This window comes from Oryx dammah, unplaced genomic scaffold (genome assembly GCF_014754425.2).
Source record: "Oryx dammah isolate SB20612 unplaced genomic scaffold, SCBI_Odam_1.1 HiC_scaffold_2, whole genome shotgun sequence".
In the NCBI taxonomy this organism is placed as follows: domain Eukaryota; kingdom Metazoa; phylum Chordata; class Mammalia; order Artiodactyla; family Bovidae; genus Oryx; species Oryx dammah.
This window is the reverse complement of record NW_024070186.1, coordinates 160,903,382-160,921,155: the sequence shown is the minus strand read 5'-3', so window position 1 is coordinate 160,921,155 and position 17,774 is coordinate 160,903,382. Positions and strand designations below refer to the sequence as shown.

Sequence of the window (17,774 nt, the reverse complement as noted above, 5' to 3'; positions counted from 1 at the left end):
CTGGCAGGAAGCCGGTCTGTCAACCTCGCTCACAGGGGCGTGTGAGGTTTGAGACCCTCCCTCCCCTAAGAGTTCTTGGTCCACGACAGACGCCTGATAACCTGTTCGTTCCTCTCCCTGTGAGCACCTCACGTGCCCGTCTGCAGCCCCACTGCCTGGGACAGTGTCCTTCGAAAATGGCTGCAGTGCCCTGGACAGTCTTTGAGTCTCAGGACTGCAGTTTGTGCCCGGACCCCCACCTGCTCACCTCATCTGTTGGCGCTGCAGGTACTCATAGCTGTTGGCACTGGCTGGCCGCAGCCATGGCAGCACGTGGGTGTTGCGAATGGTGATGAGTTGCCTGTGGGACAAGAGCAAAGTAGGGGGGCGCATGTGGCCAGCAGAGGTCCCGGCTCCCACCTCCTCCTGGAAGCCCACCCTCAAACGTGGCCTTTCCTCCAGAAAGATCCACAGCATGGGGCCACCATCCTCTTTGTAGGTCATTGAGAACAAATATTCTGATGATAAAAGGAAAACTCAGAACGGGTGAGTCCTAGAAATGCGACATGGGTTGGAGGGTGCCATGGGCTCGGCGGAGGAGAATGGAGAGTGACTGCTGATGGGCATGGGGTTTCCTTTTGCGGTTGGGCCATATTGTCAATGTACTAAATGTCCCTGAACTGTTCACTTTCTTTTTCTTTTATTTTTTTAGGCCACAACACCCAGCATGTGGGATCTTAATTCCTCGATCTGGGATCAAATTTGTGACCCTTCCCTGTACTGGAAGCAAGGAATCTTAACCACTGGATAGCCAGGGAAGTCCCTGAACTGTTCACTTTAAAACAGTTAATTTATATTATGTGTATTTGACCTCATTACAAAAAATTAAAGCATCAGCCTTCTGAGGAGCTGGAACTGTTCTACATCTTGATCTGAGTGGTGGGGAGATGAAAATATTTTGGAGTTTGAGGTGAATGGGCTTCCCTGGTAGCTCAGATGCTAAAGAATCCTCCTTCAATGCAGGAGACCCCAGTTTGATCCCTGGGTCAGGAAGATTCCCTGGAGAAGGGAATGGCTGGCTACCCACTCCAATATTCTTGCCTGTAGAATTCGATGGACAGAGGAGCCTGGCGGGCTACAGTCCACGTAGTCAAGGAGTCAGACACAACTGAGAGACTCACACTTTCATTTGGGGTTTCCCAGGTGGCGCTAGTGGTAAAGAACCTGCCTACCAGTGCAGGAGACATAAGAGACCAGGGTTAGATCCTTGGGTTGGGAAGATCCTCTGGAGGAGGGAATGGTAACCCACTCCAGTATTCTTGCCTAGAAAATCCCATGGACAGAAGACCTTGGCAGTTATAGTCCATAGGGTTGCAAAGAATCGGACATGACTGAAGCCACTTAGCGTGCACACACGTGCACTAAATGCCACTGAGTTTTCCACTTTAAAATGGCTGATTTTTTATGTGAATTTCACCTCAGTACATAAAGTATTAGACTAGAAAAACACGTGCAGGCAAGTCCTACAGGGTTCAGCTTTCCCTGAGTTTCCTCTTACCCTTTTCCTCTGGAGTCCACCCTGTTCCTGGACACAGCGGGCAGCAGATGGGACTGGGGAAGGGAGGGGCACAGTACTGCCCAGGTCGGGAGCTAATGGGATCGTGTGCACACAACGGTGTACATGGACGTTCCTGTCCCTGACCACCCCCGCAGTACTCACGGGCTGGTCATCATCTCCACGGGCCTGTCACAGGAGATGCATTTCACCCGTTCAAACAGTTTCCTGGAAGACACCCCACTCCGTCAGCTGCCGCCCCAGCTGGGCCCCATGAGGTCACCCCCGCCCCGAGCAGTGCTTGGGGGAGGCTGCAGGCCCGTCCATGCCTCAGGGCCAGGGCTTCCCCCCAGATCCCACTCCCGCTGGCCTGGCCAGGCTCAGCTCAGCTCCACTGGCCCCGGCTGACCGCCACGTGGGGCCACTTGGGGCCTCAGTGGGAGATAAAAGTGGGCGTAATTTCTCTCCTCACCCCAAACACAATGGACGCCTTCATAACCATGGAGAGCTATCCTTCACAGTGGACACTGGAGGGCAGAGGAGTGATCTGAGGACAGGAGCCCCCCAGGAAGATCGGGCCCCTCTGCTGGGGGCTCTGTCTGGATGGGGTGGGGGCCTGGCTCTAGTTCCAGGACTGCCCAAACTCCCTGTGTGGCCTCGCAGGGGCCCCCTCCCTCTCTGACGCTCTGTCTCCTCATGAAAGAACGTGGAGCCCAGGCCAGAGCGGCCTACCTCTGAGCTCTGGTGCTCTCTGCCTCATCTCCCCCTCCACTGGGAAGCCCCATGTCCCCCTCCCCGGGTCCACAGGTCTGAGTCCTTCCTCCCAGAGTCCAGAATCCGCTGGTATACCTCTCTCATTTCCTCTCTGGAGGGAGGGCCGTGCAGCCTCTGGGAGCTGCAAGGGCTGCAGGGGACCCTGTCCCCAGAGGGACTCACCTCCTAAATCCGGCAGCATTGTCGGGGTCAAAATGGAGGCCTTCAATCAGCAGCTTCCTGACAACTTTCCAGACCTCGTCCATGTCTTTCTTCAGATCATCCAAATCGCTGGGAACCAGCTGCCAAAAGCCAAAAGGGAAGTGTTTAGTCAATTAAGTAAACACTCCGCCTCCCTCCAGCAACCTGCAAAGTTATATAGAGAGTAACAAGATTCATGGCAACCCACTCCAGTATTCCTGCCTGGGAAATCCAATGGACAGAGGAGCCTGGAGGGCTACAGTCCACGGGGTCACAAAAGAATTGGACATGACTTAGCAACTAAACAACAACAAGCAAGATTAACCAAGAAAAGTTAGGTGGCTGTGGACTTCCCCGGTGGTCCAGTGGTTGAGAATCCACCTTGCAATGCAGGGTATGCAGGTTCGACCCATGGTCATGGAACTAAGATCCCACATGCCACGGGGCAGCTAAGCAACTAAGCCTGCAAGCCACACCTAGGGAATCTGTGCACCGCAATGAAAGACCTCATATGAGGCGATGAAGATCCTGAGTGCTGCAACCAAGGCCAACTACAGTCTTTTTGTGTGTGTGTGTGAAGTCACTCAGTCGTGTCCGACTCTTTGTGACCCCATGACTGTAGCCCACCAGGCTCCTCTGTCCATGGGATTTTTTAGGCAAGAGTACTGGAGTGGGGTGCCATTTCCTTCTCCAGGGGGTCTTCCCGACCCAGGGATTGAACCTGGGTCTCCTGTGTTGCAGGCAGATGCTTTACCCTCTGGGCCACCAGAGAAGCCCCCAACTACAGTCTTTTAAAACCACACATACACAAAGACCAAAACCACTCACAAGTTGCAAGAATAGTCCAAAGGACACTCCTATATCCATTTAAATTCACCAATTCTAAAAAAAGCAAATGACAAACAACTAATCTCAAAAATATACAAGCAACTCCTGCAGCTCAATTCCAGAAAAATAAACGACCCAATAAAAAAATGGGCCAAAGAACTAAATAGACATTTCTCCAAAGAAGACATACGGATGGCTAACAAACACATGAAAAGATGCTCAACATCACTCATTATAAGAGAAATGCAAATCAAAACCACAATGAGGTACCACTTCACACCAGTCAGAATGTCTGCGATCCAAAAATCTGCAAGCAATAAATGCTGGAGAGGGTGTGGAGAGAAGGGAACCCTCCTACACTGTTGGTGGGAGTGCAAACTAGTACAGCCACTATGGAGAACAGTGTGGAGATTCCTTAAAAAATTGCAAATAGAAATGCCTTATGACCCAGCAATCCCACTGTTGGGCATACACACAGAGGAAACCAGAATTGAAAGAAACACATGTACCCCAATGTTCATCGCAGCACTGTTTATAATAGCTAGGACATGGAAACAACCTAGATGTCCATCAGTAGATGAATGGATAAGAAAGCTGTGGTACATATACACAATGGAGTATTACTCAGCCATTAAAAAGAATACATTTGAATCAGTTCTGATGAGATGGATGAAACTGGAGCCGATTATACAGAGTGAAGTGAGCCAGAAAGAAAAACACCAATACAGTATACTAACACATATATATGGAATTTAGGAAGATGGCAATGATGACCCTGTATGCAGGACAGCAAAAGAGACACAGATGTGTATAGCGGACTTTTGGACTCAGAGGGAGAGGGAGAGGGTGTGATGATTGGGGAGAATGGCATTGAAACATGTATAATAACATGTAAGAATCGAAATACCAGTCTATGTCTGATGCAGGATATGACACGCTTGGGGCTGACGCGCGGGGATGACCCAGAGAGATGTTGAAAAAAAAAAAATAAAAAAATAAATTCACCAATTCTTAACATTTCACAATGTCTTCTTTATCATTCCATATGTATGTGTTTGTTTTCTGAATCATCTGAGAATCACAGACATCACAATATATTTCCCGTACAAAAAGTTAAACGTGGAATTACCATACAACTCAGCAATTCCACCCCTGGTAGTCACTAAATGAACACAGGTGGTCATTAAATGATGAATGGATAAATAAATGACCACTCCTGGGTATCTGCCCAAAGTCACGGAAAACAGGTCTTCAAACAAAAACTGGCTCATGAATGTTCATAGCAGCATTATTCACAAGAGTCCAAAGGTGGAAATAACCCAAGTGTCCGTCAGCAGATGAACAAACAAAATTCAGTCATGGAAAAAAAATGAACTTCTGATTTATGTGACAACATGCGTATGTTAGTTACTCAGTCATGTCTAACTTCGCAACCCCATGGACTGTAGCCTGCAAGGCGCCTCTGTTCATGGGATTCTCCAGGCAAGAATACTGGAGTGGGTCGCCATTCCCTTCTCCAGGGCATCTTCCCAATCCTGGGATCAAACCCGGGTCTCTGGCATAGCAGGCAGATTCTTTCCCATCTAAGCCAGCAGGGAAGCCCATGTTACAACATGGATGAACCCTGAAAACACGATGCTGAGCCCAAGAAACCAGACCCTCGAGGTCACATGCTGTGTGACTCATCAAGTGTCCCAAATTGGCCGACCCAGAGAGTAGCTTAGTGGCTGCCGGGGGCTGGGGGGAGGGGGCGTGAGGGGTGATTGCCTCTCGGGTCTGGGGTCTCCTTTTGTGGGGGATGGAAATGCTCCAGAACCAGAGAGAGGCAGTGCTAATGCAACACTGTAACAAATGCCATGGGGTTCATCGCCTGAAAATTGCCAATGGTTGATTTTATGTCGTGTGAATGTTCCCACAGTGAAAAATACACAAAGAAAAGCAGAGCAACAAGGACAGGGTCACTTAAACCAACAAACAACAAAAAAAGCTTTCAATCAGGAAAAAAATTTAGACACATAGAGAGGAGAAGAGACTAGAATCATGAACCCTGAAATACCCACCATGGAGATTTAATCATTATTAACATACTGCTCCATCTGCCTTTTTTTCTCTTTTTTCAGCTGTGCTGTGCAGCTTGCTGGATCTTAGTCCCCAGACCAGGGATCGAACTCCTACAGTGGAAGTGCAGAGTCCTAACCACTGGACCTCCAAAGAATTGATGCAGTGTTTTTTTTTTTTTTTTTTTAAGTTACAGAAATCACAACATTCCACCTAAATATTTTAGTGACTTTCTTCAGTTCAGTTCAGTCGCTCAGTCGTGTCCAACTCTTTGCGACCCCATGAATCACAGCACGCCAGGCCTCCCTGTCCATCACCAGCTCCCAGAGTTCACTGCAATACCATTATCCCAACTAACATAATGAGCCACAGAAGTCACACTCCATCACTTCTGTAATATCCTGTTGGTTACACAGGTCAGCCCTGTTCAGGGTGATAGTTGGGGAGCGTCTGGGATGTTGACCACCATAGTGTTCCTCTCTGGACAAGCAAAGGGATGTGGCGGCCAGAGAGGCATCCTGCTGGTCATTTATTTATCCATTCATCATTTAATGACCTGAATTTGATCTAATTTCCAGCTAATTTTCAGAGTTGGAGCAACTGAAACATGGGAAGTCTCCTTGTGTATTGCATTTGGTTGTTGTGACTCCTGAGACTCTTTTAATCTAGAGCAGTTTCTGTCCCACTTTTTTTCACCCTGCCATGGAATTATGGGAGAAAAACAGGTCAGTGGTTCTGCAGATAACTGAGTTACTTCAGCTGTAATTCTGCATTGATTTTTATGACAAGTGTGTCCCATATCTGTTTTGCTTATCATCGTATCCTCATTAACCAGAGGTACCCAATAGGTGGATGATGAATGAATAAATCTTCACTTTAAAGATGAGAAAACTGAAACTTGAACAGGTTCTGTAACTCAGGGCACAATGCTGATCACGGTGGGGCTGGGACTCAGACCCCGAGTGCCTGATTCTAAACCCCAGTGCTTTTATCCACACCAGTCACACCAGCTGCAGGAACCACACAGCATGGAAGGGGTTGGCCTGACCCCTTTATTAGACGGTACAAATGAAGGCTATGACTCCTTATCAACATTTTCCCAGGGTCTGGCTCAACACAGGTGGTCATTAAATGATGAATGGATAAATAAATGACCAGCAGGATGCCCCCTCTGCCCGCCACATCCCTTTGCTTGTCCAGAGAGGAACACTATGGTGGTCAACGTCCCAGACGCTCCCCAACTATCACCCTGAACAGGGCTGACCTGTGTAACTAACAGGATATTACAGAAGTGATGGAGTGTGACTTCTGTGGCTAAGTCAGAGAAGACACTGCAGCTTCTGTCTTGCTCTCTTGGATCATGTGATCCTGGGGGGAAAACATTCGTTGCCGTGTTGTGAGGCTGCTCAAGCAGCCCTAAGGAGGCCACCATGTGATGAGGAAGTGCCAAGTCTTGCTCACAGCCATGTGAGGGCGCTATCTTGGAAGTGGCTCTCCCAGCCCCAGTCAAGCCTCTGGACGACGTGGGCCCTAGACAACACCCTGACTGCAGCGTTGTGGGAGGCCCTGAGCCACCCAGCTAAGCTGCTCCCAAATTCTTGACCCTCAGAAACTTTGAACTTTGCTATTTTAAGGCACTAAATTTCAGGGTAGTTTGTTATTCAGGAGGTGGTGATTAATACAGAGCTCCTCACCTTGGTACGTACGTCTTTGTCCAACTGGTCCACAGCCTTCTTCCAGTCATCCTCATTGGCAACCACCCTGAAGAGCATGCCCTGAATCATTTCATTCAGCTGCATGGCCACTGTGTCCAGGTCAGCCCGGCTTGCCTTGCCTGCCAGGGAGCTCTTGTCGGCCTTCTGGGGAGAGATGGGACTCAGGGAGGCAGGGCTGCAGGGCTGGGAGCAGTGGGGATCTTGGGGAGGTCAGATCACTTTGGTCAGTTGTTGTAGTTTGGGACCCTGGGTACCCAGCCTTGGCTTAAATTCATCCTTGGGGTCCGGCTCAAACACAGCTATTAGATCAAAGCCAAGGTTTTCCTGTGATGGAGAAGTTGAGGTATGGTTTTTAAGTTCACCTAACAAATTGACACAAACTATAATTCAGAAAGATACATGCAGGCCTCTGTTCATAGCAGCACTATTCACAATAGCCAAGACATAGAAACAACTAAAATGAACAACCAAAATCGGCAGATGAACGGTTAAAGATGTGGTGTGTGTGGCATGGAATATGACTTGGCCATAAAGAAGAACATAATGATGCCATTTGCAGCAACGTGGATACAGCTAGAGATCACCATACTAAGTGGGTTAAGCCAGAAAGAGAAGGACATGTGCCATATGATATCACTTATATGCGGAATCTAAACCATGACACAAATGAGCCTGTCTGTGAAACAGAAACAGAATCACAGACCCAGGGAAGAGACTGTGGTTGCTGGGGGAAGGGGGCTGGGAGAAAGATGGAGTTGGAGGTTGGAGTTAGCAGATGTAAGCTTTTATATGTAGGATGGATAAACAACAAGGTTCTACCATATAGCACAGAGAACTATATTCAATATCCTGGGATAAACCATAATGGAAAAGAATATTTAAAAAAGAATGCACATATATGTATATATACTGTATACATTGGGCTTCCCTGGTGGCTTAGATGGTAAAGAATTCGCCTGCAATGCAGGAGGCCTGGGTTCAGTCCGTGGGTTGGGAGGATCCCTTGCAGGAGGGAATGGCAACCCACTCCAATATTCTTGCCTGGAGAATCCCATGGACAAAGGAGCCTGGTGGGCTACAGTCCACAGAGTCGCAAAGAGACAGACACGACTGAGTGACTAACACTTTCACTGTGCGCATCACTTTGCTGTACAGCAGTAATTAACATTGTAAAACAACTATACTTCAGTTTAAAAAATTGTCACTAATCCTGAGTCACTGACAATAAGAATTGGTGGGACAACTTTTGAGAACTTCCCCCGGACTTTCTATATGATAAAGGTGGAAGGAAGCTTGGGAAGTCTGTGTGCCTGGCTTCATCCTGGCTGGATGATTCTGTTTCCTTAGGTGGGAGAGCCAGACTTGGGGTGGGGGATGGGGTCGGGGAGAGGAGTCTCTGCTCACTCACCTCTTTCAACTCCTGCTCCATCTCATTTCGGTCTGCCTTGTACATTTCTAGGTTTCTTAGTTGAGCATAGACAACCTAAGAACAGAGGCGGAGGGATGTCAGTCATCCTTGGATGTCCTGAGGACAGCCTCTGCCTTCAGCTTCTGCCCTAGGAAGGGAGCAGTGGGGCCAGGTGGATACCAGGGGGGGCGGCACAGTGAAAGGCTTGGGCTCCAGGTTTCCAGATCAAAAGGGAAGGGACAGGGGGGCTCAGGACAAGCTGTCCCCTTGGGGGTAGCATCATAGAACTTTGCTACACAGGAAAGGAAGGAAGACCGGAGGAAGGAACACACAAACCAGAGCTGATGCTTTGGGTCCCTAGATGTTTGAGGCAAGTGCATCTCTTCTGATCTGTAATGGAGTCTCTACATCAAGCCAGCACTTATATGCGATACGCACTGTGCCCCGTGTCAGGCGAAAACCCTCATTTCCCACCCCCATGACTCCTCAAAGAACCAATTCCCTGCATCAGTTCTGCCCTATCTGCACTGACTGGACCCGCCCCACGACAGGAGCAGCCAGCTTCCCTGCTTGGGAAGAGCCTCGATCTACTGGGCCATGTCCCCAGCAGTGAGGGAGGTCACTCTCCCTCCAAAACTGGAAATAGGCTTCCACTTCTCCCTTCATATCTGGTCTCCCTTTCACTCTCAGCAACAGAACCCCCATCTTTCAGCTGGCATCTGGCCACCCAGAATCATGACTGTATTTCACAGCCTTCTTTATAGCTTGATGTGACCACTGAAGTATAAACGAAAGTGGGTAGGTGTTCTCTTCACTGCTGGCTTAGACACAGAGTTAAATCACTGGAGCACCAGCAGCTGTCTTGGACCATGAGGTGACCTTGTGAACCGAAGTCACACACCAAAGAGCTCTATACCAGCTCTGAGTTTCTTGAACATAAAAGAGAAATACGGGGTTTCCCTGGTAGTTCAGTGGTAAAGAACCTGCCTGCCAAGGCAGGAGACTCAGGCTCCACCCCTGGGTCAGGAAGATCCCCTGGAGTAGGAAATGGCAACCCACTCCAATATTCTTGCCTGGGAAATGCCATAAACAGAGGAACTTGGTGGGCTACAGTCCATGGGGTCACAGTCAGTCAGACATGACTGAGCTAACAATAACAAAAAACAAAAGAGAAATACACTTACGACTTGTTTAAGTCAGCTATTTGGGGGTTTTATGTTATTTGAAGACGAACCTAATTCTAATTAACGCAAAGCTTCTTCACATCCACCTTGCACCCAGGTGGGTCTCAAGGTCTAGTACAGGTGGTGGAGGTGGGGAAGGGAACTCCTGCTTCTGCCTGGAGTCAGGCTTTTCCCTCCAACCCCATGTTAGCGGAGAGCTGACCTTTTGGAGTCATCAGGCCCAACATGAACACTTAGAGCCCCATGTGGCTGTTTCTAATTAAAATCTAGAAATACAGAGAAGCCGGGACCCTCTAACTTCCACTGCCAGGGTTACCTGTGCACGGGGTAGACTAAGGTCCTTCCCAGAATTCACGCCTTCCTAGAACCTGTGAACGTGGCCTTATTTGGAAATGGCTCTTCACAGGTGAAATCAGTTAAGATGTGGTCACACTGGATTAGGGCAGAACACATGGATGAGGAGGCCACGTGAAGACACAAAGACACACAGAGAAGAAGGCCACGTGACAATGCAGGCAGAGACTCGAGCGATGCGTCTCCAAACCACCTGGAGCCGCTAGAAGCTAGGAGAGGCCAAGAAGGATCCCCCCCTGAAGCCTTCAGACAGCACGAGGGCCCTCCAGCACCTTGATTCAGGGCTTTCGGCCTCCAAGAATTGGGAAGAGTACATGTCTCTAGTTTTAAGTCACATGGTTTGTGGTTATATGTTACAGCAGCCACAGAAATGCCCAGTAAGTGGCAGAATCGGGATTGAAACCGAGCCCTATCTAACCACAACGGCAGGCCGCCTCCCAACTGGCTGGTTACTTTGCCTGAATCTGTTTCCTCCTTGCTCAAATGGCATTAATATCACTCCTGCCCCGAGGAAGCCGAGGGGACTAGAAATGGCATCTTCCTAGAAGAGTTAGCATTCGATACACGTCAGCTCTCGCATCAGTCCTCTCCTGCACTGAGCCAGAGCCCTGGATATCATTGATTGTTCCAAGAATGGCTTTGGATGTATATAACTGATTCACTTGGCTGTACAGCAGAAACTAACACAATATTATAAATCAACTGTACTCCGATAGGAATTTTTAAAAAAGAAAAAGAATGGTTTTGGGGATTTCTCTGTTGATCCCGTGATTAAGACTTCACCTTCCAACGCAGGGGAGTGTGGTTTGATCCCTGGTTGGGGAGCTAATGGTCCCACATGTTTCTTGGCCAAAAAAACTAAAACATAAAACAAGCAATACTGTAACAAATTCAATAAAGACTTTAAAAATGGTCCACATCAAAAAAAAAAAAAAGAGGTCCTGGAATGCATCCTGTAGCCTGCCAGTTTGCAGAGGGCAAATAGTGTTTTCACATTTCCATACTGCGTCAGAAAGAGTTCTGTTCTCATTCACTCTCCTGCTGTATCCTTTGTGAGAAACGCTCCCAAAGCAGCAGTCTGAGGTGATGGAAATGCTTCCATCTGGCTGGTGCTGACATGGCTGCACAGAGAGGCAAAAATGAGTCAAGCGGCTATGCTTCAAGCCTACTTGTGTGTGTAAATCATGCTTCGTTGAAAGACAAACAAATACTATCATTCCCCCGCGAGAAACACAGAAAGGCCCAGGCGTTGTCTGTCTTCTTGACCGCTGTATCGCAGGGCCCTGGAAGGGCGCCCGCTGTGGAGTGAAGGCTCAGTCACGTGGGCTGAATGACGCAGGGGTGATGGGGTTTCTCGTGCCACCTGTTACATCCAGAACGTTTTCTCCCAGCTTTCCAGGTAGAAGGCAGTGTTGGCGGTGTTTCTTCACTAGCCCCGCTGCAGCAACAGAACTGGGGCGGGTGTTTGCCTCCCTCCTCTCTCTGCTGGAAGGGCTCCATGGGGCTGCTGATGATTCGCAGCCTGTGTTCATTTAAGAACTATTTGATGAAGTGTGCTGTATACAAAGCCCCGCTCCAGATCCTTCCGGGGTCCACTTTTAGAAGCAATTAGCTCTTGTTGGCACGAGGGGCAGGAAGGAAGTCCGGACAAAGGCTGACTTGGTCCATTCAGCCTGTTGGGCCAAACTCCTCTTGAGCTTCTCTCAACGAGGGACCAGTGACAGCTTTCTGGAGGCAGATTCTGAGCCCCCCTCCTCCTCCCCCGAGCGGAGTGGGATGTCGTACTGGACCCACATCAGACATGCCAGATGAACTGGCTCTGGTCTCCGACCAGGAAGGGCTCCAGTAGGTCCTTAGGACACAGCATCCCAGCCTTTCTGAAAAGCAGTGGCTAAACAAGAGCCCAGGGTTGGCAGGAGACAGCACACTTCCTGATCCTGGTACTCACAAGAGTCTTGGCCCAAGACTGTGTATCCTGTGCCCACACACGGCCCGGGCGCTCCCTTCCTCCCCACTCAAGCTGGGCATCAGCTCTCCTTCGATAAGCTTTCCTCCCATCCAACTTGCCCTGTGCAGGCTGGCCTGGTCACTCCGTGTGATGACCTTCGGAGGGGAGCTCTGCCCTCCCCTCCTGCCCTAGTCACATCCTAGGGCGTCCCACCAACAGCCCGATTTGGAATCGAAAGCCCCCACAGGAACCACCTCAGGTGGCTCTGTTTGGGATTTTGCCTCATTACACCCCCAGGGGAAAAGGTCACCTCCTCCCCACTGAGAAGGATGGTGATCTTTTCTCTGAAGATCGGGGATGCCTCCGGGACAAGGCTCAGACCGGAATGGTCCCGAGGACCATCAGGCTGGGGTGGTCAGGGCAGCCCAGCCAGCCCACGGGAGGAGGTGTCTGGCTGAGTGACTCCTGGGAGGTGCTTTTCAGGGTCCTCACATTTCTCATGTCAGACGCCGCTGTTCCATCCAGTCCCTGTGGCGTGAGAGTTCAGACAATAAGCCAGTTTAGGGGAAAGGTTAGAGACCTTTCATTCATTGATTCATTCAGCACATTTTGAGCCGTCACTCGGCGCCAGGTGAGTGACCCCAGTGGTGAACGAGACAGACCGTGTTCAGGTGCTCTGGTGTATGTATGGGGGTGGGGTGGTGGGGTTGGTTTGCTTTTTGTGGCTGTCTACTTCACACACAGTGAAATGACAGGAGAGTGTCCCTGGTTCCCCTGCCTTTGGGGTATCTGTGAAACCTCTGGGAAGAGTCTCAACATCCCAGTGAGGAATCCTCCCCACTCTGGGCCTCCCAGACCTCCGGACCTTTAACTCATCCAGGCGAATCTGGAGCCTGTTCACTGCCCTGTCCAGCACGATGTGGTGGTCCTTTATCATCTCGATCTGGTGGCCCCAAACTCTCTCAAGTTCTTCCTCCTACACAGAAGGAGACACAGACATCTGAGGCCTCTTCTCTTGAGGTCGCCATGGCCAGGAAGGGACTTGAAGGGGGTACTAGCCCAGGGTACCTCCCAGCCCACAGCCTCCTAAACCCTTGTCGGGGGAACCGTACAGCCGCCCACCCTTGGGAGCCCCGCCCCAGACAGAGCAGATCAGCTTCCTTTCGGCTCCAGGACAGATGGTGCTTCTTCGTCTGGAAGGGCAGAACCTGCCCTGGCTCCGGCCATGGACTCTGCCGTCACCTCAAACCATCATCTTCTCAATGCCTTTTCTGGCCAGGACACTGACCTTCATCCTGGATTTCTGGAGGTTGCCAATCTTTTCCTGCAAGATGTCCAGTGTTGACCCAAGCTTGGAAGAAGCTCCCATGTTAGCTGAAAGCAAAGGAGTGGGTGGCTGTCGCGGACAGGGATGGGGAAAGATGCTTCTAGAGCTCTATCTGCTTCTGTCACGAAGTATCTAAGATGATGTCTTCCAATAGAAGGAAGCTGTGAGCTTGGGGGCCTTTGAGGTCATCTAAAATTTTCTAGTGACATCTTTTAAAAGAAAAATCTAAAAATTAGCAGGTGAAATTAATTTAAAAAATCTTTTTAAACCATTCTAATCCAAAATTGTACAAGAGGCAGTGATCAAGACCATCTCCAAGAAAAACAAATGCAAAAAGGCAAAATGGTTGTCTAAGGAGACCTTACAAATAGCTGAGAAAAGAAGAGAAGTGAAAGGCAAAGGAGAAAAGGAAAGATATACCCATTTGAATGCAGAGATCCAAAGAATAGCAAGGAGAGATAAGAAAGCCTTCCTCAGTGATCAATGCAAAGAAATAGAGGAAAACAACAGAATGGGAAAGACTAGAGATCTCTTCAAGAAAATTAGAGATACTAAGGGAACATTTCATGCAAAGATGGACACAATAAAGGACAGAAATGGTATGGACCTAACAGAAGTAGAAGATATTGAGAAGAGGTGGCAAGAATTCACAGAAGAACTATACAAAAAAGATCTTCATGACCCAGATAATCACAATGGTGTGATCACTCACCTAGAGCCAGACATCCTGGAATACGAAGTCAAGTGGGCCTTAGGAACATCACTACAAACAAAGCTAGTGGAGGTGATGGAATTCCAGTTGAGCTATTTCAAATCCTGAAAGATGATGCTGTGAAAGTGCTGCACTCAATATGCCAGCAAATTTGGAAAACTCAGCAGTGGCCACAGGACTGGAAAAGGGCAGTTTTCATTCCAATCCCAAAGAAAGGCAATGCCAAAGAATGCTCAAACTACCACACAATTGCACTCGTCTCACACGCTAGCAAAGTAATGCTCAAAATTCTCCAAGCCAGGCTTCAACAGTACATGAACTGTGATTCCAGATGTTCAAGCTGGATTTAGAAAAGACAGAGGAACCAGAGATCCAACTGCCAACATCTGTTGGATCACTGAAAAGAGAGGGTTCCAGAAAAACATCTATTTCTGCTTTATTGACTATGCCAAAGCCTTTGTCTGTGTGGATCACAACAAACCAGAAAATTCTTAAAAAGATGGGAATACCAGACCACCTGACCTGCCTCCTGAGAAATCTGTATGCAGGTCAAGGAGCAACAGTTAGAACTGGACATGGAACAACAAACTGGTTCCAAATTGGGGAAGGAGTATACATCAAGGCTGTATATTGTCACCCTGTTTATCTGACTTATATGCAGAGTACATCATGAGAAATGCTGGGCTGAATGAAGCACAAGCTGGAATCAAGACTGCCAGGAGAAATGTCAATAACCTCAGATATGCAGATGACACCACACTTATGGCAGAGGGTGAAGGGGAACTAAAGAGCCTCTTGATGAAAGTGAAAGAGGAGAGTGAAAAAGTTGGCTTAAAGCTCAACATTCAGAAAACGAAGATCATGGCATCTGGTCCCATCACTTCATGGCAAATAGATGGGGAAAGAGTGAAAACAGTGACAAACTTTATTTTGGGGGGCTCTGAAATCACTTCAGATGGTGATTGCAGCCATGAAATTAAAAGACGCTTACTCCTTGGAAGAAAAGTTATGACCAACCTAGACAGCATATTAAAAAGCCAACAAAGGTCCGTCTAGTCAAAGCTATGGTTTTTCCAGTAGTCATGTATGGATGTGAGAGTTGGACCATAAAGAAAGCTGAGCACCAAAGAATTGATGCTTTTGAACTGCAGTGTTGGAGAAGACTCTTGAGAGTCCCTTGGACTGCAAGGAGATCCAACCAGTCCATCCTAAAGGAAATCAGTCCTGAATATTCATTGGAAGGATTGATGCTGAAGCTGAAGCTCCAATACTTTGGCCACCTGATGCGAAGAACTGACTCATTTGAAAAGACCTTGATGCTGGGAAAGATTGAAGGCCGGAGGAGAAGGGGACAACAGAGGATAAGATGGTTGGATGGCATCACAGACTCAATGGACATGAGTTTGAGTAAGCTCCAGGAGTTTATGATGGACAGGGAAGCTTAGTGTGCTGTAGTCCATGGGGCTGCAAAGAGTCAGACACGACTGAGCAGCTGAACTGAACTAAACTGAATCCAAAATAGTATCATTTTGGGAATTCCCTGGCAGTCTAGTGGTTAGGATTCCATGCATTCATTGCTGAGGGCATGGGTTCAATCCCTGGGTTCAATCCCTGGATGGGGAATGAAGGTCTCAGGAGCTGCAGGGCCAAAAAAAAGTATCAATTTAACTTGTGATCAATAAAATGATTAATAATTTCACATTCTTGTTTTTGTAGTAAGCCCGCAATATCCAATTTGCACTTTTAGATTTTTTTTTTAATGTGGACCATTTTTAAAGTCTTCACTGAATTTCATACAATGCTGCTTCTTGTTTTTTTGGCATGAGGTATGTGAGATCTTAGCTTCCTGACCAGGGATCAAACCCGTGCCCCCTGCATTGGAAGGCCAAGTCTTAACCACTGGACCACAGGGAAGTGCCTGGTGTGCACTCTGTATTTGGACCACATGAGAACTTGAACTTGCCCCATTTCAGATATTTGACAGTCTTGTGGTATCCTACTAGATAGCTCAGGGCTAGGGAAATCTCTTGGAGAAGGCGATGGCACCCCACTCCAGTACTCTTGCCTGGAAAATCCCATGGACAGAGGAGCCTGGTAGGCTGCAGTCCATGGGGTCGCGAAGAGTTGGACACAACTGAGCAACTTCACTTTCACGCATTGGAGAAGGAAATGGCAATCCACTCCAGTGTTCTTGCCTGGAGAATCCCAGGGATGGGGGAGCCTGGTGGGCTGCCGTCTATGGGGTCGCACAGAGTCGGACACAACTGAAGTGACTTAGCAGCAGCAGCAGGGAAATCTCTCTGGAATTAACTGCCCTTCCAGAAATGGTCCTGAGTAAAACTATGGAGTGTTTACTTCTGGGAGTTCATGAAATGTATTATCCCACAACAAGATGCAAAGACAGGTTTAACAAAAAAGGAGTAGGGTGACAAAAAGTACCCACCCTATATCCAGTTTCAGAGGAGAGGCCAAAAAGTGATGTCCAGGGCACAGTTAGGAGGGTATGAGAAACTGCAGCCAAGATACATTTACAAGCTATCTTTAGTTTTCTTAACAAAAGTGGCAGCTGGTCAGAAGTAGAGTTTGGGCTACTACGACTTTATGTTTTATATTTAAATTCATGACTGTCATAACCTGAGCTGTGCCCCAGGATTCAGAAATTGACGTGGATCTTTTTGGCTGCTCGAAGTTCTACTTTTTCAAGATCTGTGGGACCGCACCTGCCCATCAAGGGTGGTACCAGATATGGATTCGACTTGGGCTAATTCAACTATTACACTTGGCAGAGAGCACAAAAGCAAGATAAGGATTCAAACAGGCGAGGACAGTGGATCTCAAAGTGGGTTCCCTGGGTCACCAGAAGCATAAGCAGCATCCCCTAGAATGGGTTATAAAAAGAAAGTCCAGGGTCCTACCCAGATCAACAAGCCAAATCTGGGGCTGGCCCCAGCAGTCTGTGACTTCCCAAGACCCCCAGGGATGCTGGGGCAAGCTTAAGGTTCGGAACTTCTAGGGTAGGCCACTCCCCACCCTCCATTTCCCGCAGTGAACATATGCTCATAGCGTGCATGAACTGGGAGCATAAATCTATTGGTCCTGTGTGCTCATTCATGTCCAACTCCGAAGCCCCATGGACTGTAGCCCACCAGGCTCTTCTGTCCATGGGGATTCTCCAGGTAAGGATCCTGGAGTGGGTTGCCATTTCCTATTCCAAAGGATCTTCCTGACCCAGGGATGGAACCTGTGTCTTTCGCGCCTCCTGTACTGGCAAGCGGGGTCTTTACCATCAGCACCACCTAGGAAGCCCCCTATTGGTGCTACTGCCCCCTAGAACATGACTGGCCTTTAAGGAAATATATGTTTGCCCAGCTATTGTTCCTAATCCCCAATTGACCACATCATCTGCGGTCTGTTCAGTGCGCCTAGAAACTCTGGGTGATCTGAACTTATCAAAACATTGTACAGCAGAACTGTTTTATGGACAACTGAAAGGGAATTTCCAAGAGTAATTCTGACTTGTGATTTTCCTTCTTAAGCACCAACTCTAGACTGTAACCACCCCTCTCCCTTAAGATAAGACCTCACTGTACATTCATTGTAAGAGAATAGACTAGTAAGAGATTAATGCTTAAGCCAAAGGAATGAATGGCTAAAGGTGGTATTAGCCAAATGGTAACATTTTGTTGGGGTAGCTAAATGGAGAGGAGGTGCGTCTCAAAGGCCACAGGGAGGGCCTGAGCCCTCGTTACCCT

At 48.4% G+C, this 17,774-nt stretch overlaps 1 protein-coding gene across 1 annotated transcript in view; it reads right to left on the bottom strand.

Moving 5' to 3' along the window:
• The window catches only part of CUNH16orf96 (chromosome unknown C16orf96 homolog), a 36,782-nt gene that overhangs the window by 6,546 nt on the left and 12,462 nt on the right, over positions 1–17,774 (bottom strand). The window contains exons 6-12 of the mRNA XM_040255977.1: positions 13,272–13,357; positions 12,849–12,959; positions 8,498–8,572; positions 7,069–7,233; positions 2,471–2,589; positions 1,700–1,762; positions 248–340 (exon numbers count right to left, since the gene is read on the bottom strand). Of these exons, the coding sequence (XP_040111911.1) occupies positions 248–340; positions 1,700–1,762; positions 2,471–2,589; positions 7,069–7,233; positions 8,498–8,572; positions 12,849–12,959; positions 13,272–13,357 (712 nt within the window). The remainder of the gene's footprint in view (positions 1–247; positions 341–1,699; positions 1,763–2,470; positions 2,590–7,068; positions 7,234–8,497; positions 8,573–12,848; positions 12,960–13,271; positions 13,358–17,774) is intronic.